Here is a 24,040-nt window from a genome sequence, read left to right as displayed (position 1 = left end):
GGGCAGCTAGGGGGCCCGGGTCTCCGGCAGGGCCAGGCCCGGGGCGGCAGGGCCCAGTCGGCCGCGGCCTGACACAGCCGGGGCAGCGGGTACCCTGCTGAGCGGCCAGGCCCGCCGGCCCCCAGCTCGGGCCTCCCTTGCGCTCCCGGCTCCCCCCGAAACTTCGCCCCGAGCCCGCGCCAGCCTCCCTGCCGCGGCCGGCCTCTTCCGACGCGCACACGCGCACTCTCCGGACGAGCCAACTCACCCGGACCCTGGGGAACTCATCCTGCAGCCCTCGGCGCAGAGCGGGGTGGGCGCGGCGAGCCGCCGGGGCAAGGCGGGGGCCCGGCTCGGCCTCCGCCCTGGGCGTGCAGCGGCCCCAGCCCGGTCGCCCCTCGCGCGGCCGTACGATTCTCGTCTCGCGCGGACGGACGCGGCGCAGCCCGAGCCTTCCTGCCCGCCCTCCTCCCTCCTCCTTTGCCGAGCGCCAGCAGGCGGATTCCAATCTCTGCAGCCGTCGCCGCCGCCGCCGCCGCCGACACTCGCCTAGGAGGGAGGAGTGGGGGGGGGGGCCGGCACGGGAGCGGGGTCTGGGGGGAGGGGCGGGCCTCCGCGAGACTGGTTGCAGCGCGCGCGCACTGGGAGGGCGCCCGCCCGCCCCGCCCGGCCGGGGACGCGAAAGGAGCCGAGCGCGCGGCGGAAGTGACCGAAGGGTCTGAGGTGCTCGGCGCCCCACTGCCGGGGAGGAGGGCTGGCAGCCGGCAAGGGGGCGCCGGGCTGCCGTAGGGGAGGGGGGGTTCTCCTCCGCGCGGCCCCGTCGGCCCCTCCTAACCGAGACGCCCCATTGCCGCTGTGGCGGGGCTGGCCAGTGTCCGGAAGCCGTGTCGAGCAGACGCAGTGCTCGCGCCGCACACGACTGAGCGCCGTGGAACGGCGCGGACATCGTAGCCCCTTGCTGCGCGCTGGCCGGGCCCCCCGGCACTGCCAGTGTTCCGGGGTTCCTTCGTGTGGACCCCTCCCCCCGACAAACTAACTCAACAAAAACTCTGACACGTGAGGGCAGGTCAGCACTTGCGGAATAAGCCTAATCGCTGAGAATTCACACGCCACGGCGGGGAACTGCCCGATCGTGGTAGTAGTGGTTGCGACAAAGAAAAGAATAATGTAGCCACAGTACAACGATTATTCACCCACAGCTTCCCGGCTTCTCTTTCTGGGCTCTTTGCCAGCGTGCCGAGGCGCAGGTAGGGAGGTGGAGGTGGACAGGCTCCGAGTGAGCTGCAGGGGAAGGGAGCATTTCCGCGTCGGTCCTGGAGCTCCGAGGCCTGGCCCGCCCGCGGACCCTGTGATGGAGCCCGTGAATTCCAAAGGCATAAGATGAGGAGCGGCGTTAACCCAACAGAACTGAAGTCAGCGGACTATAAATATTGCTCCCTTCTCTACCTTTGGCTCACTCTAGGGACCTCGGGTACACTCCGGAGTCTCATTCCCTCCATTTGGAAAACATAAATAATTGTCACTACCTCTTTTCTTCCATTTGTCCTCATTCTTTGGAAAAATGCCGTTAAAAGTATTCGATGTCCTGTATGTGAAGAAAGAGTGTAGGTCCCTTTTTAACAGCCAAATGTGACCTTGATCTCTTTGGTAAGTCTTTAAACGAATGTACGGTGTTAAGTCTCTTTACAAAAGATACTCTTTTTTAAAGTTACCTTCATAAAATCACTTTTTAAACTGTGGGTAAAAAGAGGCAAGGAAAAGAATGTGCCAGGCCCTGATGTTTGTGTTTTACACACATTCTCCCTTGAGAGACATTTAGATTCCAGGCCTTTAGATTCCATTTATATTCTTCTTTAAATAGCTAAATTCCCTTACATTCTTGTTTAATGGGGTTTTTTGGTCCATCTTTTATTCTGTCCCCCTTTTATACATCCACCTTTGCCCTTAATTCCTCAGATACCTTCCATAATTCCAAGTTATTTTTCAATTCTATTTATTCTTTAATTTTTTTTCCTGAACTCTATACCTGTCAGGTTTGAGAGTCATGGATCTTGCTATGCAGGATGAATGTATGATACATGAGTTTCCCTGCATCTCCTAAAATTTGTCACTTCTTCAAGTTTTCTACATAGGACACTGCTTTGATATCAAGGGAAAGGGTGGACCTTTTGCTTGAGGAGATTCAGACTGATCGACTAAAGAACTCATTGATGTAAGCTGAGCAATGTGTCATGGCAGATAAAACTATGAGAAGTGTGTTAATATACCCTCTAGAGCCTAGTTCAATTTTCAGACAGATGAATCAGTCTATAAAATAGACAACCTCAGGTTGGTAGTTTAGTACATCAAGTTTCCGAAATGTACAAATCTGCGTTGCCTAGGTTGTGTTATATGTAGAAATAAGAGCAAAACTGAAGCATCAAATTTTAAGTCATGACATCTTTGCTTCTCTACAAAAGAATCTCCTTTTCAAGTTTTCGGAAATTTTACTAGACGTCCTTTTGCTCTCCTTGGATAAGGCCCACCTTAGTGCCCAGGCTGAAATCCTTAGCTTTATCACAGCGGGCAACCTACCTACTGACAACTGAGCAGCGCATGGTGTTTTCTCTGGTTCCTGGCACATGTATGCATGCTGGCCTGTTTCTCTGGTTTGCCTGCCCACTAAATGAACAAGAGCAGCCAGGAAGCCCAAGGAGACATCTGGACACGTATAGTCTGGCCCCCAAACTTAAAGGCAACACCTCAAGGTCCAAATTCAACATTCTCTAATGTGATGGTTTTCCTTTAAGTAGCTTAATAGAATGCTCTGGAAATGGGCCTTTTTTCTCTGCATAGTCTGTTTGAGGTACAGGTCTCAAGAGTGGTAGTTGCATGCCCAAATCACATAGCATTCGTTTGGAATGCAAAATCACCTTTCTCCTACAGTTCTCAGGACCTCAAGGACACTTTCCCTGATCACCTGTCTTAAATTAGCACCTCAACACAGCCAATTTTATTTTCTTTATGCCACTTTTTACTATATGAATTTACCTTGTTCATTTAGTTATTTGTTTATGGTCTGAGTTTCTCTGACCCTCTAGAATGTAAACTCCGTGAGAGCAAAGACCTTGTCAATCTTGTTCTCACCTGTTTCCTCAGAGCCTAGTTCCTGGCACATATCTAGTGCTCAATATTTGTTAAATGAATGAGTGAGATAAGGATAGAATTTCCTGTAAGCATTTCTGAACCTTGTCATCAAGACCCAGGTTTTTATTTATTTATTTATTTATTTTCTATTTTCTTTTAGCCATGCCACGTGGCTTGCAGGATCCTAGTTCCCTGACCAGGGATCAAACCCGGGTCCCCTGCAGTGGATGCGTGGAGCCCTAACCATTGGACTGCCAGGGAATCCCAAGACCAAGTTTTAGAGGGTGGCTTGGACTATGTTGAAAAAGTGAGGATGGATCAGGGAAGCTATGGGTTATACCATCTTCAGTGAAAACGAGACATCTGCTTTCAAGGAAGGCATTAGTTCGATAGATTCATCCAAGTTAATCCATCCAAAGTCATTTTCCTGCCGTAAAGACTTTATGAGGCAAAGGCAGCACTAAGTCATCGTGGGTATGGAGATAAATTAGAGTCCACTAAGGAGGGAATAGTGAAGGGATGCCCTTGACAGAGTGATGCTTTAGGTTGGTTTCAAACCCAATATTAATGGACAAGAGTGCTGTGAAGAGTAGAGGAAACAGCTACATTTTTCAGCATGGACACTACTACATCATTTTATTGGTTAATAATACCCTGTCATGGTTTAGAAGGACCAAGCCAAAACAGAAATTGTGCTTGAGAAAAAGAGATGGTTATATATAAATATAACTCAGTGCACAAGATAGAGAAAAGTTTAAAGATCTGAATTTGTTTTTTCTTTGTAATGGTATAATACTTGATTTCCCATTCTATTTTCACTTATAAATAACTTGCTCCTTTTCCCATTTCCGTTTTCACTTCTCCTTGTTTCAAAGGACTTGTTTCCTATGATTAAAAGATGGTTTAGTGAGGCTCTTGCTACAAAGTAGTCACCACTTGGTCCTGCCTAGTCCATGGTCTCTGTAGACCTCTCCCTACTATCGGTACACCTTTTACCATAGAGCCCAATCCTCTCCTGGCCCCGTGACAGGAAGACTTCCCAGAGCTCTGGTCCCAAGCCCAGGACTCAGCCTCCTGCTGCTTCTGCTACCTACTTGGGGAGCCCTAACCTTGGCCCCCTTCTAAGCACTGACTTATAGCCCTTTACTTGCTCTTGAAGCCATGGCCTTTTAGCCTGTGTGGAACTTGATTTTCTCTGCTTGTTGTCTGGACTTTGCTCTCTGGAGTCTGCCCCAGCCCTATAACACAGACTCTTCTGTGCACTGATAGCAATGCTTGTTTGCCTTCAGCTTTTTTCCTAGATTCTCTGAGTCTGTATTATATCCATCTATCAGGCCTCCTTTCCCCCATTACCTCAAGTTGGACATCCTGATGCCTGCTGCTCTCCTGGACTACCACCTGTTGTTTGCTTACTGCTCTCTGGCTATCAGGTACTGCCTAGAGGGCTGGAGTTCCTCCCACCCAACACCTGGAGCTGGGGCCTCCCTACCCCAGCTCCACTCAGCCCTCGGTAAATCTGTCCTTCCCTGTCCTGTAGCAGTTCACCTCCCTGCCTTTCTGTGTCCTGAGAGCAGTGGGTTTATAACCTATTACACTTTATCTTTTAACCGGATATAAATAAAGACAAATAGAAAGTATATGTGTGTATATATATATATATATATATATATATATATATATATAAACATATATAGTTGGTTTTTGTTTTTGTCTGGTTAAAAAATGAAGTGTAATAAGTGCTTGTAATATGTGTATATGTGTATGTGTATATATGTATATTTATATTACACCTATGTACATGTATAACCCATATCTGACTCTACTTACTACTCCTAAACACTGATTCTACTCAAGAATCCCTTTGGAAAAAATAAATAAATAAATAAAAAGAATTCCTTTGGCACTAGTAGTCCAGAAGTCCCAGCATCCGGAGCTGAGCATGATTACCTTGTGAATGATCAGTCAAAGAAAGACAAGGTGTCATGATAAAGATTCAAGCTGAGATAACTGAGGAGATAACAATCCTGGATCAGGAATGCTGTCATTAACAGCCATACTGTATCAACTGTACATGCTGTACATGGTTATCCAAATGTATTCCTTGGTGTAGTGTGGTGCTACCGATGTGCACAGGCATACTAGTTTATCCACCACATATGTCGGGGTACCTATCCCTGTGTGGGACACAAAATTCTAGGGGACAGAAGCTGTCTTTTTCTCACTCCATTGTTTCCCTAGGATCTAGCACGCTGCCTGGCACACCAGTAGGTGTTCAATAAATACTGAATGAATGAATGACTAAGTGTACTAGGCATTATAGTAGACTCCTGTCCCCTAAAAGCTTAAAAGGTAGTAAAATAAGATGTGTACATAATTCCTTTATTTGATGTTTGTTTCTGAGTCAGGATTTATTGCCCTTAAAATAGCTGCTAATTCATTTTGTTCTCTACTGATAGTTTGCCCTCACTCATTTCTTCTATTTTTATCAACAAAGGTAGGGTTGGTTTCTTGGCTTTTGTTTCTAATATTTTTGAGGCTTAGTGTTAAAGCACTTACCTTGAGGGAATGAGAGTCTAAGAAATGCTGTAATGATAGCACGGAACTATCACTGACTATCACTTTTTTTTTTTTTTTTTTTGGCCACGCCATGAGGCTTCATACCAGGGATCAAACCTGAGGCCACGGCAGTGAAAGCCCAGAATCCTAACCACTAGGCCACCAGGGAGCTCCCTATCACTGACTTTAAATTTACCAACTCTTCAACAAACAGTGCTTGAGTTCTGAAGTTCCATGTGCTCTTTAAAAAACAACTTCCTCAGTTCTCTCATGGGGAAACATAATCAAATATCCAATCAGTAATCAGTAGCTGTCAGTGTTTCTTTTAAAATGTAGGTTTTACATTTGGTTTGCTACCCACCTTAAAATCTGTCTTCCTCGCTGTATACCTGAATTATACCAGCTCTCCTGATTGGTCATTCCCTCTTTCAACCGATCTTGCTGAGTTTTTCCAGATTTCATTTGATGAAATGCCACTGTCATCGAAATCTGAGAACCACTGCTGTATGGCAGTGTTCTGTTAGACTGGTCACTCCACTTCCTGCAGAATGGGCCACATTCATTCTCCTTTTAATGCCATTCTCCTGCCTGCAATGCCCAAGTACCACCTCTTGCAGGAAGTCATCTTTGACGGCTCCATCCTAAACCCCTTAGGCTTTTCTCTCTATGGTCTATATCACTGATGATTTTGCATAGTTTAGCTGTTCCTATGTCTTTCTCCCAAATATGATTTCATACCTTTATTCACTTACATATGAATAGGGGCTATCTAGCCTCCCAGCCTGGGGAAGGACAGTGTAGAGGGTATCAAAATACACAAGGTATCAAAATAGCAGCCCCAGGCTGGAGCCTACCATTGTAGTAGTCAAAATTCTTGCCTCTTAGTTTTCAAGGTCCAGTTGGAGGTGGAGGGGCGGTCACATACTTTTCAATGCGTCTGCTGTTCTGCTCTGTCCCTCAAGGTCAAAGAGGGTACTCCTTTTCCTCCTTCCTTTCTACCCTCCCCTGCCCTGATTGTTAGCACAGTTGCTGTAGCCACTGCACTGAGCACCTCGGGTGGCAACGTTGCAAGACTCCAAGGGGTGCCATCCTGCTTTTTGTGAAAGATGCTCCCTGGAGTTGTGCGGTGCGCAACTTGCACCTGGCCCCACTGAACACCATGAAAGAGCCACTCCAATTGCAGGCAGGGAGCCTAGTCCCTAGCTTGCTTAAAGAACCAGCTTTTTAAAATTATTATTAACATTATATATCTGTATGTAACATTATATATTACGTAGATATAGATATAACACTGTATTTTATTATATAACATTATATACCTTTCAGGGCATTTGGGGGAAATGAAAGTGGCAAGATGAATATTTTTTAGAATTAAGTCAATTAGAATCTCATATAAGATGTGTAATTAATCAAAACGTTCATTTATTTGATCAATGTAAATGCTCAATAACAAAACTTATTCTGTTGTTATACTTGCAATAATGCATCATGCTAATCAAATTTTATATATATACCATATTTCATCAAAACTAAGATACCATTAATTATAAGCACTGTCATTTTATGTACAACTAGGAAAGAAAAGCACTGCCAATTAAACTATGTTACATCATTAATTGTAAGACATCTTAATTTCAGAGGTGATACAATGTCAAAAAATGTGCATCTAAGAATTGATGAAATACAGTGTGTATTAATGCATCTAAAAGGCAAACCAACACCATGCAGTCCGGTAGTTTGAAACGTTAGGTTTCTGGGTTTTTGACATGTAACTTATTTGTTTATTATGCATGATCCTCGAATAGCCACACTATGAATGTTAACCACAAGAGCAGAGACGGTACAGTTCAACTGCATATAGACACGTAAAACAAAAGTGAATACCTTATGATTCAGTCACACAAAGTTCAGAAGAAATACTAGCATCAAGTCACAAGCTTGGATTACATTACAAATAAAAAATTAACTTTTTGACATCTGCTTATACTGAAAACGTGCAATGACAAGAGGAATGGACATGTTTTTATCTTTGGAAAAAGTCAAACTAAACAATCAGAAAAATCTCAGCGGTGCAGTAGAGTGACTTTACATTTATCCTGGAAGCTGAACAATAGTGCTTGCTGCTTATGGGGCCATCAGGAAAAGCCAGCTGTGGATTTCTTTCTAGTACAATTAATTGCTTCCGTTGTATATAAAATCGAAAGAATTGGGTGCTTTAGTGCGGAAAAAGGATATCCTGCTACACTGCTCCTATTTCCTCACAAAAGCTATTATTGAGCCTTTTGCCATTAATTCACATGCATTGGATTATCCTGTGATGAAAGACCAAGTGGCTTTTCATTTTTATAGTCTCTTATCTCCTATTTATTTGGCACCTCTCTGGAGATACCTGCTCTTCTCCCAAGACTGGTTAATTGCTAGGATGTCAGAAGGTAGCTAATGACTGACTTCCTTTTCTGAGACTAATTGTGAGCCCATCTCTGTACGTTTTCTTGGCGTGGCCTTTCTCACTGCTGAGAGATATTCCGAGTTCTGTTATTACTTGAAATGACAGAGGCATTTTCAGTGCCAGCTTTCAATCCCTGCCCACCGTTTACTTTGAGACCAGCAAGTGACTCTTTTATAAATCCTCTGTATAGACCTGCACTGTCCAGTATGCAATAGCCACTTGCCATGTGTGGCTATGTAAATTCTGAATCAGTTAAAATGAAATTAAAATTTTAAATTCAGTTTCTCAGTCTCAGCTCACTAAGTGCTCAACAGCCACATGAGGTTAGTGGCTACCATATGGGAAGAGTGCAGTGATAGAACATGTCCATTTTCACAAAGGTTCTATTGGACAGTGTTGCTATAAGCTGACCTGCTCTGTTCAGGCCTCCTGAACAGTATCTGAGCCCATCTTCTGAATTGATATTTCTGTGCTTACCATTCAAGACAAGTGGTAGAAAGGCTACTTTCAGGATCACCTCTACAGTTTGTTACTTGACAAGTTTCTCTGAACACGTAGAGCACCAGAAATAGGGGGGTTGCTGTTCAACAGGTATAAGGTTACAGTTATGTAAGATGCGTTCTTACCACAATAAAATAAATAGATACATATGTATATTTCTTAACGGTAGAAAACTGACCAAAATGTTAATAGTGTTTGTGGCATCTCCAGGTAGTGGGACCATGATTACTTTTTTCTTCTTCCTATTTATATGTGTTTTTTGGGGGGGGTTATTCAATAAGCACATATTCCTTTCTTAATTAGTAAAAATCACATTTAAGATACTTAAACCCATTCATTTTTTTTTGTCACCAGTTTCAAACTAAGGTGGTTTTATCCAGCCCCTGCCTTTAAAGAGAGGAAGTAGTCATTTTGAGCAACTGTTTCTTTAAAAATTAAACTCAGCCAACAGCTTTTAGTTGCGAGATCTGTATTCCCTTCTATCCTAGCATGAAAAACATCAGAGAACCTGTCCTAGAATCCTGCCAAATAGAATCACAGAACATCCATCTGGAAGAGATGGTTCACGATCACTAGCAATTGTCTCACCCAGGCATTTCTTGGGCAATTTGCCAGGATCCATGCATTTCTAGACTATAGTTCAGAGTCTCAGAATCAAGGCCCAACAGGTTAAGGAGGCTCATGGAGCTGAGGAGAGCTCTATTTTTACCACCGAAAAGAGAACCATAAAAAAGAAATCCTTGTTTCCTAAAAGTTCAGGCATGATCATACAGGTTTAATTAGGAACAGCAAGCTGTTTACAGCAAATTATAAACTGTATAAAGCAGACCTCAGTGAACACTCCCAAAGGATGTCCCATGAACCCTTACTTCTCCAAGTCCAGATTCAGCAGATCTGGCTTGGTGAGATAGGGTGCCGCAATGCCAGCCAAAGGAGTATCCCAAAAGTCCCCTTCCAGAACTTTCCATGACCAAAGGAGAGGGTCAAGAGATCATGGAAAGCCTCTGTTTTTCTTTCCTTTTGTCCTTGAAACTTGAAGCCAATCCACAATTTCCTTGACTGCTACTGCACCCGCCAAGTAGAGAGACACTTCAGATACAAGCTAAGCAACATTAAATGATGGGAAGAACACCAACTTTGGAGTCAAAATTCTGGCTGAACTTCCTAATTTTTGACCTTAGGCAGTTTGTCACCCTCTCTGAATCCCAGTTTCTTCATCTATAAAATGAGGATAAATAATACCAATCTAATGAGGCAGATGTGAGAATTAACTGAGAGTATTTGGAAAACAGTTGGCACAGAATCCACACTCAATTAATTTCACTTACCTTTCCTTTTCGTTCTAGGAAGTGATTGGTCCATTGGTGTTCTATTGAAGGGGAAGGAAAACAAACTGTAAAACTCTTAATGAGCCTTACTTCAAACACAGCCCAGTGCAGTTCAGTAATTAGTATATGAGTTCTGCTTCAGCTTGGGGTGGGCTCCAGTTCTTCGTTCCAGCCCTGGCTCAGGAATTTCCTTCTCTAGAAAGCCTTCGCTGCCCACTCCCAAGCTGATTAAGTGTCCCTCCCGAGTAGTCCCATGGCACCCCAAGCTTGTTTCTGTCCTATCATTTACCTTGCATTCTACTTCTCAAACCAGGGTACCCAGCATTGGGCATGGAGTGTGGGATGTTATAAGGCATCTTCTCCACAGCATCAATTTTATCTAATAATAAATAAAACAAAGGGCATATATATTTTTTTTTTAAGGCAAAATATTAGATTACATAAGAAATTTCAGGGAAGTCCCTGGTGGTCCAGTGGTTAGGACTCTGTGCTTCCACTGCAAGGGGCACGGGTTGGATCCCTGGTTGGGGAACAAAGATCCCGCAAGCTATGCAGTGTGGCCAAAAAAAAAAAAAAAAAAAAATTCACAATTGTAGAGCATTCCTAGAAGACATATGTTCATTGTCCTTTGCTTTTAGATCTGCTTTTCAGAGGAGTTGGAGAAACATTTATTGCCATATGATAGTGAAATCACATGGTAACTAGTCTGTTTCTTCCAGCAGACCGTGAGCTCTGTTAGGGCAGGGATTGTGCCTTATTTGCCTCTGAATCACAGAATTTAGCTACTTAGCATGAGGCCTGGCTCAGAGTAGAGGCTCCATGCAAGTTTATGGAGCTGAACCCAACTCTCTGTCTTCCTCCAGTACTTTGGGGAAACTATAGTATATCCACCAAGGAGAGGAACTTTGAAATTGTTTAACTGACAGGACTTCACATCGAGTGCCTGTTAGATCACAATCTTAGCTGTACTTTTGGGAAAGGTATTAAACTATCTGACCTTTGTCTTCCCAACCTGGTAGGGTTGTGAAGACTCAATGAGAAAAGATTCACAAAGTGAATTGTGCTTGGCACATAGAAGGTGCATGGAAAAAAGCTTCTTTACTTTTCTCTAAAGTCACATTCTAGTCATTAATCTACAAGCTAAGAGATGATTCTGGTCATTTCAGTCATTCCAAGCAACCTAAAACAGACATGGTACCCATGGCTCAAGTCTCAGCCACTGCCTGGAGCTGCTTCTGCAACACCCTGGTCCTTCCTCCTAAACCTCCAACCTAATATTACCATACCATCTAACGGCTTCCTTACTGTCATGGTGACCTTCCCTGGGCTTATAAGATAGAGATAATTCAACTAGAAGGTGGAGAAAGATAACTACCTGTTATGAGTGTGAGCTGCAGAGTCAGGACCCATTTCAAGTCTTGCTTCACTCAGTAATCTGATTTGTTCTCCCAACTCTGAGGCATGTCTTGATCCTGGTTCTGGAGACAGAACCTGGTCCTGGACAAATGTTGCCAATCCCTAACTTAGAGCATGAGCCAGGGAATCGGGATCCCCAAATGGCTGTGCCCTTTGTTCTGTTGGCCTGGGTCCGGGGTATATTTACTGGGAAATTAATGAAGCTTAAGCTTCAGGGTCCCTCACTTTCCAAGGCACCTCTTTATGCTGAGAGTTCCTTGAAATGTTCTAGGTTGAGAGGGGAAGTCAGGTTGCAATCGGAGCATTCCTATGTAAGCTTTTCTGATGTTTGCCTAAGAGATTTCAGAAGAAAGACACAGAGAGCCATGATTCCAGGAATTTGTTGTGATTCTTTCTTGTCATTCTAAATAAATACTCAGTTTTGTAGTTAATTTTGTGTTTGAAATTTTATATCCTTTTTCTTAAAGATGGCTCCACAAAACCTGTGCCTACTTTTTTCCAATATCTCCCTACCCTACAGCTCACCAGAAAGTCACAAGTATGAGAGGAGGGTCCGCAGGGGTCTCTGTAGTGAAGACTCCATGCGAGGTAGACTCACCCTCACTACCTGCGTTCCATCTTCTCCTACAGGCACATGCTGGGCGCCTTGTACCAACTTCCTTCCACAAATGCTAGGACCCTTTAGCATTCCCAAGTACTTCATTAGAAGTAAAAGAGACAACCTCTGTTAGCTGACTTCTCCCCTGAATCTAAAAACTATTTTGAAATAGTCTCTTTATACCTATTTTTATGCATCAGTAGACTTTGAACTAGAGAGAGGTAAGGGGATAACTGACTTGCAAATGGAAAGGTAGTCTGTAAGAACTTTTGCTTTTTTTTTACATTAAAAATTTTTTTGAATTGAAGTATAGTTGATTTGCAGTGTTACAGGTGTAGAGCAAAGTGATTCAGTTATATGTATTTATATTCTTTTTCAGGTTCTTTTCCATTATAGATTATTACAAGATATTGAATATAGTTCCCTGTACTATACAGTAGGTCCTTGAAGAATTTTCTTAATAAGATGTTTTGTTTTTTTTTAATAGAATTAGTTCATGAAAAAAGGAACACAGATCCCAGCTAAGCGATAACAAGGATGGCATCCTTTTGTCATTTCGGTTCTAAATCTCTCCAATCTAATGCCTAACTGTAGATGGAGCCCTCATGATCATTATTACTCAGATAACCTTTAGAATGTATTTTAGAGAGGTTTAAGTAGGATCAAACAGTGAAGTTCATAGTTTAAAAAATAAGCTGTTTTAAAAAGAAGGCAAATCTCAGAACAGTATATATAGTATGATTCCAATTAAGTAAACACAAAGTGTGTGTGCAGTTTGTGTGAGTGTATATACAAGAATAGGTCTGTGTTTCCCAGATTTCAGAAAACAACACTGTGCTGTATCCACACAGAACTAATGTTTCCCAGACTTTAGACAACTGCATAACACCGTTTTTTTTTTCTTGGCCATGCGTCGCGGCATGCGGGATTTGAGGGATCTGCGGGATCTTAATTCCCCCACCAGGGATCAAACTTGGTCCACCTGTAGTGGAAGCACAGAGTCCTAACCACTGGACTGCCAGGGAATTCCCTGCATACAGCCTTTGCCTGTATTCATCCAGAACTGCTTGATGAACAGCTTTGACATTTTTTTTCCAAAAGTCTTATAGGAAAAATAAAATGTATTCTTCTACCAAAAGTGAAGTCCTTCACTTATAGTCAAATATTTATTTCATCTCTTTGCAACTGGCAGGCATTAGAAGGCATCATCTGGCCTGCCTTACCACAGGCTCCAAGGACCTCTGTGCTCTCTCCCTTCTTTCCTGCTGCCTCTCCTCACCTCTGCTCTCAAGCCCCGTGCCTTCACTGTGCCCAAACTGTACCCTGAAAGCCTCCACATTTCTCTTACCCTCCACTTCAAATTTTGGTGTGGTTGGTTTCTTCTCAACATTCAGACCTCAGCCCAGATGTCACCTCCTCAGCAGGGTCTTCACTGACCACCTGACCAAAAGTAGCTTACTCCAGCCCCCAACACATCGCTCCGCAGCGCTCATTAACTTACAGTGTATTAATTATATATTACTTGTTTATTGCTTGTCTCTTTCCTTTAGAGGGTAAGCTTTATGAAAGCAGGAACCTTGTCTGTATTGTCATCTTCTACCCCTACAGCAAAGCCTAGCCATTTAGTGAGTGTTTGTGGATCTGTAATATTATTCAATGCTAAAAAGAAATGAGCTATCCAGCCATGGAAAAATATGGAGGAGAATGAAATGTATATTGTTAAGTCAAGGAAGCCAATCTGAAAAGGCTACATACTGTAGGATTCCTACTATATGACATTTTGGAAAAGGAAAAACTATGGAGACAGTAAAAAGATCTGTGGTTGTCAGGGGTTAAGGTGGAGGGAGAGATGAGTAAGTGGAGCACAGTGAATTCTTAAGCAACTTTATATGATATTATAATGGTGGATACATGCCATAATACATTTGTTCAAATCTACAGAATGTGCAACACCAAGAGTGAACCCTAATATAAACTACTGACTCTGGGTGATAAGATGTGTCAATGTAGGTTCACTGATTATAACAAATGCACCACTCTGGTGGGGGATGTTAATAATGCAGAAAGCTGTGCATGTGTGGGGGCAGGGGGTATATGGGAAATCTGTTTACCTTCTGCTCAGTTTTGCTATGAACCTAAAACTGCTCTAAAAATAAAGGCTATTAAAAAAAAAAAGGTATATTGCCCAAGCTGTTGATGGTTTAACTAAGTGTGTAAGTGGAACGTTGAGAAAGATTATTTGACATTAGGGTTGTCCTGGGAAAGTCAGGGCTCAGGAAAGCCTAAACCAAAACTTTAGGCAACGTTTCCCAAATTGGAGTTCCACATTCTGTTCTCAAATAAGTTAAACAGGTTTCTTTATTGAGGGGCTCAGTACCCACACAGCTCCCATGTGTGCTGTGAATCTCTAGGGTGAATAGCATATGCAGCTATTTCCTAACATTTGATCCAGAACCCATTCTTCATGCCATGTTATCATTCACGAGCTTAAGTCCAGCTGAATGCCAGTGCCACTGGGCAGAGCCACTTTAAATAGTCAAAATATTTCTCCTCAGAACTAACACAAAATAATTTAGTCATTTACCTAAATTATTAGATACATAATTTGGCTGATTCCATTCCATGAGAACAATGTTTTCTGTCTATTTTCTTCACTATCACGTTCTTAGTGTCCAGAGCAGTGCCTGGCACACATTCAGGGTTCAATAAATATTTGTTGAAAGAATGAATGAATAAGCAAATGAATAAACATTTTTATTATTTAAGCTTCAGGTGTACAGCATTATGATTCAACATCTGTACACACTACAAAGTGATCAATATCACAAGTCTAGTTGCCATCCATCACCATACGGTTGACCCCCTTCACTCCTTTCACCCAGCCCCCCAATCCCCTTCCCCTCTGGTAACCACTTATCTGTTCTCTGTGTCTGTGAGTTTATTTTCTTTGTTCATTTGTTTTTTTTATATTCCACATATGAGTGAAATCATATGGTATTTGTCTTTCTCTGTCTAGCTTATTTCACTTAGCATATATCTTCAAGTTCCATCTGTGCTGTTACAAATTGCAGGATTTCATTCATTTTTATGGCTGAGAGTATTCCATTGTGTGCGTGTGTATATACAAACACACACATATATATGTGCATATATATCACATCTTCTTTATCCATTCATCCATTGATGCACACTTGGGACACTTAGATTGTTTCTATATTTTGGCTATTATAAATAATGCTGCTCTGGAACTATTTACAATAGCCAAGACACAGAAATAACCTAAATGTCCATTGACCAATGAATGAATAAAGAAGATACAGTACATATATATATATATATATATATATATATATATATATATATATACATACACACAATGGAATATTACTCAGCCATAGAAAAGAATGAAATAATGCCATTTTCAGCAACATGGATGGACCTACAGATTATCATACTAAGTGAAGTAAGTCAGAAAGAGAAAGACAAACACTGTATGATATCACTTATATGTGGAATCTAAAATGCAACACAAATGAACATATCTACGAAACAGACACAGACTCACAGATATAACGAACAGACTTGTGGTTGCCAAGAGGGGAGGGGAGGGAAGGATTGGGAGTTTGGGATTAGCAGATGCAAACTATTGTGTATAGGATGGATAAACAACAAGGTCCTACCGTATAGCATAGGGAACGATATTCAATACCCTGTGGTAAACCATAATGGAAAAGAATATGAAAAAGAACATATATCTATGTGCGTGTGTGTGTGTGTGTGTGTGTGTGTGTGTGTGTATATAAAATAACTGAATCAGTTTGCTATACACCAGAAACATAACATTGTAAATCAACTGCACTTCAATAAAATTTTTTTAAAAAGCTGCAGTAGGGGCTTCCCTGGTGGCACGGTGGTTAAGAATCCGCCTGCCAATGCAGGGGACACGGGTTCAATCCCTGGTCCAGGAAGATCCCACATACCGCGAAACAACTAAGCCCGTGCGCCACAACTACTGAGCCTATGCTCTAGAGCCCACGAGCCACAACGACTGAGCCTGCGTGCCACAATTACTGAAGCCTGCGTGCCTAGAGTCCGTGCTCCACAACGAGAAGCCACCACAATGAGAAGCCCACGCACCGCAACGAAGAGGAGCCCCCCTCGCCGCAACTAGAGAAAGCCCGCGAACAGTAACGAAGACGCAACGCAGTCAAAAATAAATCAAAAAAAAAAAAAAAAGCTGCAGTAATGAAAAAAATAATGCTGCTGTGAACATAGGTGTGCATATATCTTTTTGAGTTAGTTGTGTTCTTTGGATACATACCCAGAAGTAGAATAGCTGGTTCATATGGTGGTTCTATTTTTGATTTTTTGAGGAATCTCCATACTGTTTTCCACAGTGGCTGCACCAATTTACAGTCCTACCAATGGTGTACACGGGTTTCCTTTTTTCCACATTCTTGCCAGCATGTTATTTCCTGTCTTTCCCATAATGGCCATTCTCACAAGTGTGAGGTGATACCTCATTGTGGTTTTGAGTTGTATTTTCTTAATAATTAGTGATGAATATCTTTTCATGTGTCTGTTGGCCAGCCGTATGTCTTCTTTGGAAAAATATCTATTCAGATCCTCTGCCCATTTTTAAAACGGGTTGTCTGGCTTCTTATTGTTGAGTTGTATGAGTTCTTTATGCATTTTGGATATTAACCCCTTATGGGACATACAATTTGCCAGGTATGGCCTTTATTATGTTGAGGTATCTTCCCTCTATACCCACTTTGTTGACAATTTTTCTTATAAATGGATGTTGAATTTTGTCAGATGCTTTTTCTGCATCTATTGAGAGGATCACATGATTTTTAGCCTTCCTTTTATCAATGGATTTATCATGTTGATTGATTTGTGGATGTTGTAACATCCTTGTATCCCTCAAATAAATCCCACTTGATTGTGGTGTATGATCCTTTTAATGTGTTGTTGGATTTGTTTTGCTAATATTTTGTTGAAGATTTTTGCATCTATGTTCATCAAAGATATTGGCCTATAATTTTCTTTTTCTGTGGTGTCCTTGTCTAGTTTGGGTAGCAGGGTAATGCTGGCTTTGTAAAGTATTGAACAAACAATTTTTATTTGGTCCACAGTTCCTCGGTGAAGAGGGCAGAAATTTTGGTACCAGGTAATTATGCCAAATTCTGATTCACGTGGTTCATACTTCTGGGATATTTGTGGAATATTTATTCTTGCTGCTGGTTTTCCCAATGTACTTTTTCTGAATGGACAAGTTGAAGGCATTAAGAAAATGAAGCAGGAGTGAGGAGTTCTGAGCCCACTCTAGTGGTGATAATAACAAGGAACATTTGCATTGCAATTTTCTTCCAAAAGTTATTACATTTGGTTCTCAAAACAAAATGCAGGTATTATTACCTTCATTTTCAGGTAGATATGCAGGCTTAGAGAGACTCTTCTGATATCATTCAGGTGGTATTAGATCAGCCTTGATCTAGGCTTGATAAGACACTGGTCTTATCATGTCAAAGTCTATGTTTATTTCATGGCACCTGGCTGCCTCCCTGCTGGTTGTGTATATGCCAGGAAGCCACTTCCCCTTTCTGGGCCTCGGGTTCGTACATCTGAAAAATGCCCAGGTGATCTCTTAGGTTCCAACTTTAAGTTCTGTGACAATGAGCCTTTTTTTCTCCATCATCTCTGTGAAAAATTGCTATAGCTTTACAAAGTACTAAAATAAAAAGATTTTATTTCTCTTTGAAACTCTGATTCGGGTACTAAAAATCAAATAAATTATGAAAAATATCCCTTTCTTTTAAAGTAATGCCTAGAAACAGAATACCTTGAAAAAGAATGAATTGGTTGTGTTAAACATAGTACCCTCCGAGGGGTCTTCATTATATTTTTTTTATTTTTATTTTTTATTTTTTTTTTGGTCTTCATTATTTTTAAAAAATGCCGTGAGAGGATTTTACCCTAGCTTATTTCAAGACAAAAGATATGGAAGAAAATATAGCAACTTTTCTAGAAATCAAGTCATTTAGAACAGAAAAAAAAAAAAAAAAGAACTATCTAAATAAATCTAAAGTAGCTAAATAAATAAATCTTTCCAAAGGAAAAGGCCAAGCCTGGTCTTCAGGTTATTATTTACTTGGTAAATTCATTTTGTATGCAAAACATTTGTATTATCCGCATATCCTTGTCTGTTTAAACAAGACGATTAAACTGCTGTTGGGCCAGATAGCCAAAAGAGCAAGTGAGTTATATGTTTCTTCTCCTTAGGGCATTTTGTTTTGTCTCAAACTTTTATTTGCAGCCATATAGAAATAACCTACTTTTGGTTGTCACATGAAGAAAGTTTACACAGAAAAATCTGTATTTGCACATCCGTTTTAGGGTTTTATTTTGCTAAAAAGAATTCACACAGGCCAAAAAAAAAAAACAAACATGCAAAATATTTTTGTGCACACTTCTAACACACTATATTCCACTTCTGAAATGTTAAAAATTTTAAAAAATATCCCAAAGCAAGAGTAGTTGGGTTGAAAAGTTAACATTATAAAAGCTAGATTCCTAACACAAACACTACAGACATAAGTCACTCAGTTGCAAAAAGTTAATGTTTATAAATGTTAAATAAATGTCAACAATGAGGAGACAAGAACTGTAGATCCAAAGTGTACTCCCCACCATGAACTATTAAAAATTGTGTTTGGTGTTGTAGGACATCCACGATGTTAACTTGAAATAGACACAACCTTAACCCAACGCTACGCCAAACTTACAAACATCGAGGGAACCACATTCAGAACTACCTCCTTTTCCTGCTACCTTTAAAATGTTTGTTGCCGTTGTTGTTGATTTTGTGTTTTGGTAAATAAAAGAGTCCCTCAGAATCTACACTAGCTCTGAAATGCAGAAAAAATGATTCAATAAATGACTATGACGAAGTTCTCCTTTGAGATTTTACTTTTCTTTTTCATGATCATACACGTTTTAATGGGCACACTTGTGTGTATGTGTGTGTAAAATCTTTTAAACGATATTTTTGGAAACAACTCTAGGGAAATTTTTTCCCTTTCCTTGAGACCAGTCCCTGATAATTTAAAAGCTGTGGGTTTCTTTTTGTTATTTTTGTTTTTTAAGAGAAAACCTGCCTAGAGCCTTTCTGTACAGTCAGCAACCTCCTTGTTCCTGTGTATTTGAACTTTCCAAAAATAAAAGAATGCTTGTTTGCAACTCTTGAAAAATCTCCAGGCACTCCCTGCAGATTTTACCCTGCCTGGTGCTTTATATTGACTTTTTCCCTGCACCAGAAGTAAAGAAGGGTCCTGTGGTAGGAGCACGCTTATGTCCCTCCTGGTGCTCCCTGGGGGATGCTGGTGATTTCACCCTTGGGAAAAAAACCTCGGGCCTTTTGTTAGAGACACATCTAGCTGCTTCCTTCTCCCTCAGGTAGAAAGGCAGTCCCCTGAAAGCCTCAGTTCTCAGAAGAAAAAGTATTCTAATGCATTCTCACAAAACATTTCAAACATGCAAAGAGAAAATCCAAAACAGGAGTGAGGAGAGAGTAGCAGTGATTTGGAAGAGCGCCTAAATATTGTGCTCAAGGGAGAAACATCCACTCAAACCACCTGCTTCAAGGCCATGTTCAATGAGCATAATAACAGCGCTTCCTAAAAGGGAAAGAGACTATACCACTTCCAACCTCAAAAACTAAGCTTCTCTCTTTATCACCAAACAGCTTTAAAATGCTTGCTTAACTCAAACTATCACTAATACTTTAAGGAAGTTTGAAGACCCAAGTCTATTTCAATAAATGCTTAAGTAATTGCTAGATCAACTCAGCTCATACTTTTTCAAAATATTGGCCAAAATGGCAAACGTGTATATATCATATATCATCTTTCCCTTCCAGCAGTCAACACAATTGTATATAATCAGTGTACTGCGTTTAAAGGAAGATACGAGAAGGATGGAGCAGCTCTGAAGTGGGAGGTCCTGCCAGCTCCTGCGTTCTTACTCAGGTTGGCAGAAAGGAAGGTTCCTCTTCCCCACCCAGGGTTTGGGCATGTTCTCAGCCTCTTCTGCCATCCTGTTTCAGACACTGTCTCTCTCTTCTTTTCCACAGGTCACTAAGCCTGTTGGGGGGAGGGGTGCTGAGGAAGACTTCAGCAGTGAGCAGTCATAGTATTGGGAATGAAACACATGCACAAGACTAGACGTTCATGCTAATGAACCTCGTAAGGCCAAACACAGCCCAGAGTCGTTTTAAAATCTCCTCTCACAAACAGCAAAGCAAAACTGGAAAAACCCAATTCCACCTTCCCACCACAACTCAAAAAGAAGCTAAGCTTTCTGGGGACATTGGATGTTTCAGACTGAAAGAGGGTAGCTGAAGAGCCCTTCTTTCTTCAGCTGTCTGTGGTGTGAGCCCGACCCTTTCCTGAAGCCCTGTCGATTGCCCAGAGGCTCCCAGAAGACATCCCTCCGATGTCTGGGCTCCCTTGAGAATGTTCAAGCCTGTGCAAGGTCTGAAGTCTGATGCGCAGAGGTAGCTCCATGACGCGAGTAATGGAATAACACTTCCTTTTTTGGTGAGGAAAGCCCAATCGCTCTTAGCTAACAAGCGCTCAGCTATGGCTCTAAAAATACCCTGCAGCGAGGGCTGTTTGGCACTTCATTTTGTTTGCTGGAGGAGCTCTAAAGAACTCCGCAGAATGCTTCAGATTCTCCATAACTGCTCTGAGCTCTGTCCCTGCTCTGGTGACCTCAGGGAAGTGTATCGCGTGGGGAAAGTTACTTTTTCTTTTTCACTTTTGAGTTCTTGGAATTCTGTCCTCAGTGTTTGGAGTACAATTCCAGTCTTGGATTAATTACTAGCTTGGTTCAGGAATCTTCATTTGGCTTCTAGTCTGAACTATGCATATACACAATCTGTGTGCAGAAGAAAGGACTAAAATTATACTTCAAAAGGGCTCAGTCACTTCCTGTCTTCTCCCTTTTCCCCCCAAAAAGAAACATCAGCCTCCTTGACTCCTTCGTTGCCAGCAGACACCCTGGGCTCCCTACACGTTGATGGCGTGTGCATGCTTCTTGCACAAGGGTTTGTCCTTCTTGGAGTAGAATGGCTGCCCCTCCAGATTCACGTGGCAGACCTGGGACAGAGAACAGATAGGCATGACACAGCCCATGAGGCAGGGGGACACAAACAAAAGATTTCAGCCACCCCTCTAAGACAAAGTGCTGTCACAGGCAGATGGGAGAATAGGCAACAGTCTGCTTCTCCCTACCACAAGTGCTTGACAGCTAAAGCAGTGTAGATGCGTTGAGCTATCTAAAAGTCAAGACTTCCGAAGAGGAACGTGGAATAAACTCAAGTTAAATTAAATTTAATTAATGGAATACGGAACATATACACAATAAGGTGATCAACTGATGCTATCCAAAATTTATAAGGAACCAATACAAATTCGTAAGTCAATATCCACAGAAGTGATTAACACCTAAAGAAATATAAAATGTCAGAAAAATGGTCCTCACTAATAATTAAAGGAAAAAGTAATTAAAACCTCCATGAGATATCACTAGACACCTGTTAATCTAGCAAAATAAATAAAACAAAAAGCCTCAATAGCTTGTCACCTTTAACCTTATATGACTGGAGCCAGAAAATGAAAAACAAAAAGTAATCAGTCAAAAGTCAGCAATGCCAAAAGGGGATCAGGCCTACTTGTCACTGCTAGGGACACATGAATCAGCGCAGCCTTCTGCAGGGGATGTGGCAACACCGAAGAGAAGCCGTGAAGATGTGCCTGCCCTGTACCCCAGTAACACCACTCTGGAGAATTTCATCTTGCAGCAACTATTGCACAGAACAGGAAAGCAACATATGCTCAACTACAAACTGAAAAACTACTAATATTTCTCTCAATGGGGAGATGATTAAGTTAATTTTTAAGGTGCATTTTTCCAATGACAGGCCACCACGAAAAAATAAATCAAATATGGCAAAGCGTATGCAGGAAAACACTGACTGAAAAAAAAAAGAGGCAAAATTATATATCCCCATGATGACAACATATGAGTGCAGTTTGAAGATGCTGACAAAACAAAAAGAAGGGAGATCAGTAATATTTGTTGAGACTACTGCGGGTCAAGTACGATGCCAGACACTCTGTATACATGGTCTCATTTTTTTTTTTTAATCTTATTTTATTTTTGACTGTGTTGGGTCTTTGTTGCTGCATGTGGGCTTTCTCTACTTGCAGTGAGCAGGGGCTACTCTTTCGTTGTGGTGCACGGGCTTCTCATTGCGGTGGCTTCTTTTTGTTGCAGAGCACAGGCTCTAGGTGCACGAGCTTCTGTAGTTGTAGCATGCGGGCTCAGAAGTTGTGGCAAGTGGGCTCTATAGCACAGGCTCAGTAGTTGCGGCACACAGGTCCAGTCACCCCGCAGCATGTGGGACCTTCCCGGACCAGGGATCGAACCCGTGTCCCTTGCAATGGCAGGCAGATTCTTAACCACTGCACCGCCAGGGAGGTCCCTACATGGTCTCATTTAATTCCCACAAAAACTTTATGGGATAGGTATGACTGTTCCCCATTTCACAATTGAAAGCTGAGGCTCAAAGAGCCCAAGTGTCTTGCTCAAGTCACAGACCTAGAAAGTTGTAGAACCTGGGCATCCATATTCAGGTCTGCGAGACTCCAGTTCTAAGCTCATTCTCCCCACACCTCGTAGCAGAGAGGGGCTATGTTTACTTGAAATTGTTCTGGGTTTACGGACTTGTATCGAGGTAGCTCACTAAGCTTGCTGGACTACCAGTATGAGGTCTGGTCCTGGGTGGGCAATCTGCCAGTTGCCAGTCAGCTGGGAAGTCACATAGGCTGGGACAGGCCCTAGCCTCAGAGAGGGCACTGAAGATCCCTAGTGGGGAGCAGAATTGGGGACCACATCCAGGACACTGACATGAGAGGAAGTGCAGGTGGAATTCCCAGGTAGAGGTAAGCATGAGGATACAGAAATCACCCTTCCGAGATGAGCTTGGGCCACTGAGCATGTGTCCGCTCCAAGAAAGCTGGAAAGAAAAGTGGCATCGTGGTGGTCCCAAGTGTGAGGCCCTGATGGCCCAGTTGAGGATGTTATACCTGAGATCACACAGGGCTGCCAATGGGCTCTGGAAGCCAATGACCTGAGAAAGTGTCTCAAAACATTCCAGGGCTTCCCTGGTGGCGCAGTGGTTGAGAGTCCGCCTGCCGATGCAGGGGATACCGGTTCGTGCCCCGGTCCGGGAGGATCCCGCATGCCGCGGAGTGGCTGGGCCCGTGAGCCATGGCCGCTGGGCCTGCGCGTCCGGAGCCTGTGCTCCGCAATGGGAGAGGCCACAGCAGTGAGAGGCCCGCATACCGCAAAAAAAAAAAAAAAAAAAAAAAAACATTCCAGGTAGATGCAGTGATACTGAGTGTAACCAGGCTCCTGTGGTGGCCTCAAGCTGTGGTGACAACTTGGAGACAAGTCTAAGATGGTGGCACCCAAGATCCAACTGGTGAGGATGGGTTTTGGGAGAGACAGAAAGGCAGCTCTGGAATGAGTTGGCAAGGAGCTGCTGGTCAACAGCCAGGGCTCTGGCTAGGAGACCCTGCCTGGTCTGAGACAGTGCTGGTTGCTTGTGAAAACTCTGGATGAGTCAGGCTGGAGAGGGTGTTGGGAGACTGAGGACCAAGGAGTGAGGAAAGGCCAGAGCCTCAGAGGTGGCTCACTGATAAGATGAGACTGAGGGAAAGAACTGTCATAGAGAGGTCGTACTCAGTGCCCTGGGCCAGGAGCCTGCAGGTGGGATGCAATGGGGCTCCATGGTGGAGGAGGCCTCCAACCTACCCATCACAGCGGCACAGCAGGGATGGCCCAACCCCCAGGCTCTGTGGTCAAGTGGCAGCAGGGCCTGGCTGGGAAGGAGCGGTGGCCATAGAGTGCTGACGACAGAGTGGAAGGCGATGAAATAGGCCAGCTGCAGAGACCCCTCGACTGCCCACAAAAGTTACACCACATCACATCCCTTCCTGGTACCCACATCAACTAGAT

General features: G+C 42.7%; 2 protein-coding genes across 7 annotated transcripts in view; both read right to left on the bottom strand.

Moving 5' to 3' along the window:
- The window catches only part of BMPR1A (bone morphogenetic protein receptor type 1A), a 142,779-nt gene extending 142,306 nt beyond the window's left edge, over positions 1–473 (bottom strand). Inside the window, exon 1 of one of the 2 annotated variants that reach the window (XM_032608510.1) lies at positions 248–473. The gene's annotated coding sequence lies outside the window, so the exon portion shown is untranslated. The remainder of the gene's footprint in view (positions 1–247) is intronic. The other variant, XM_032608511.1, reaches the window with a different exon arrangement.
- A 17,876-nt stretch (positions 474–18,349) lies between these two features.
- LDB3 (LIM domain binding 3) overlaps positions 18,350–24,040 on the bottom strand; it is a 60,484-nt gene continuing 54,793 nt past the window's right edge. For all 5 annotated transcript variants that reach the window (XM_032608306.1, XM_032608307.1, XM_032608310.1 and 2 more), the window contains one exon: positions 18,350–21,114. In XM_032608306.1, coding sequence (XP_032464197.1) covers positions 21,025–21,114 — 90 coding nt within the window. In that variant the 3' untranslated portion in view covers positions 18,350–21,024. The remainder of the gene's footprint in view (positions 21,115–24,040) is intronic.

The sequence above is a fragment of the Phocoena sinus genome, chromosome 16 (assembly GCF_008692025.1).
Source record: "Phocoena sinus isolate mPhoSin1 chromosome 16, mPhoSin1.pri, whole genome shotgun sequence".
NCBI classification, from domain to species: Eukaryota; Metazoa; Chordata; class Mammalia; order Artiodactyla; family Phocoenidae; genus Phocoena; species Phocoena sinus.
Note: the sequence above shows the minus strand (reverse complement) of the source record. Positions and strands in the feature narration are given on the sequence as shown.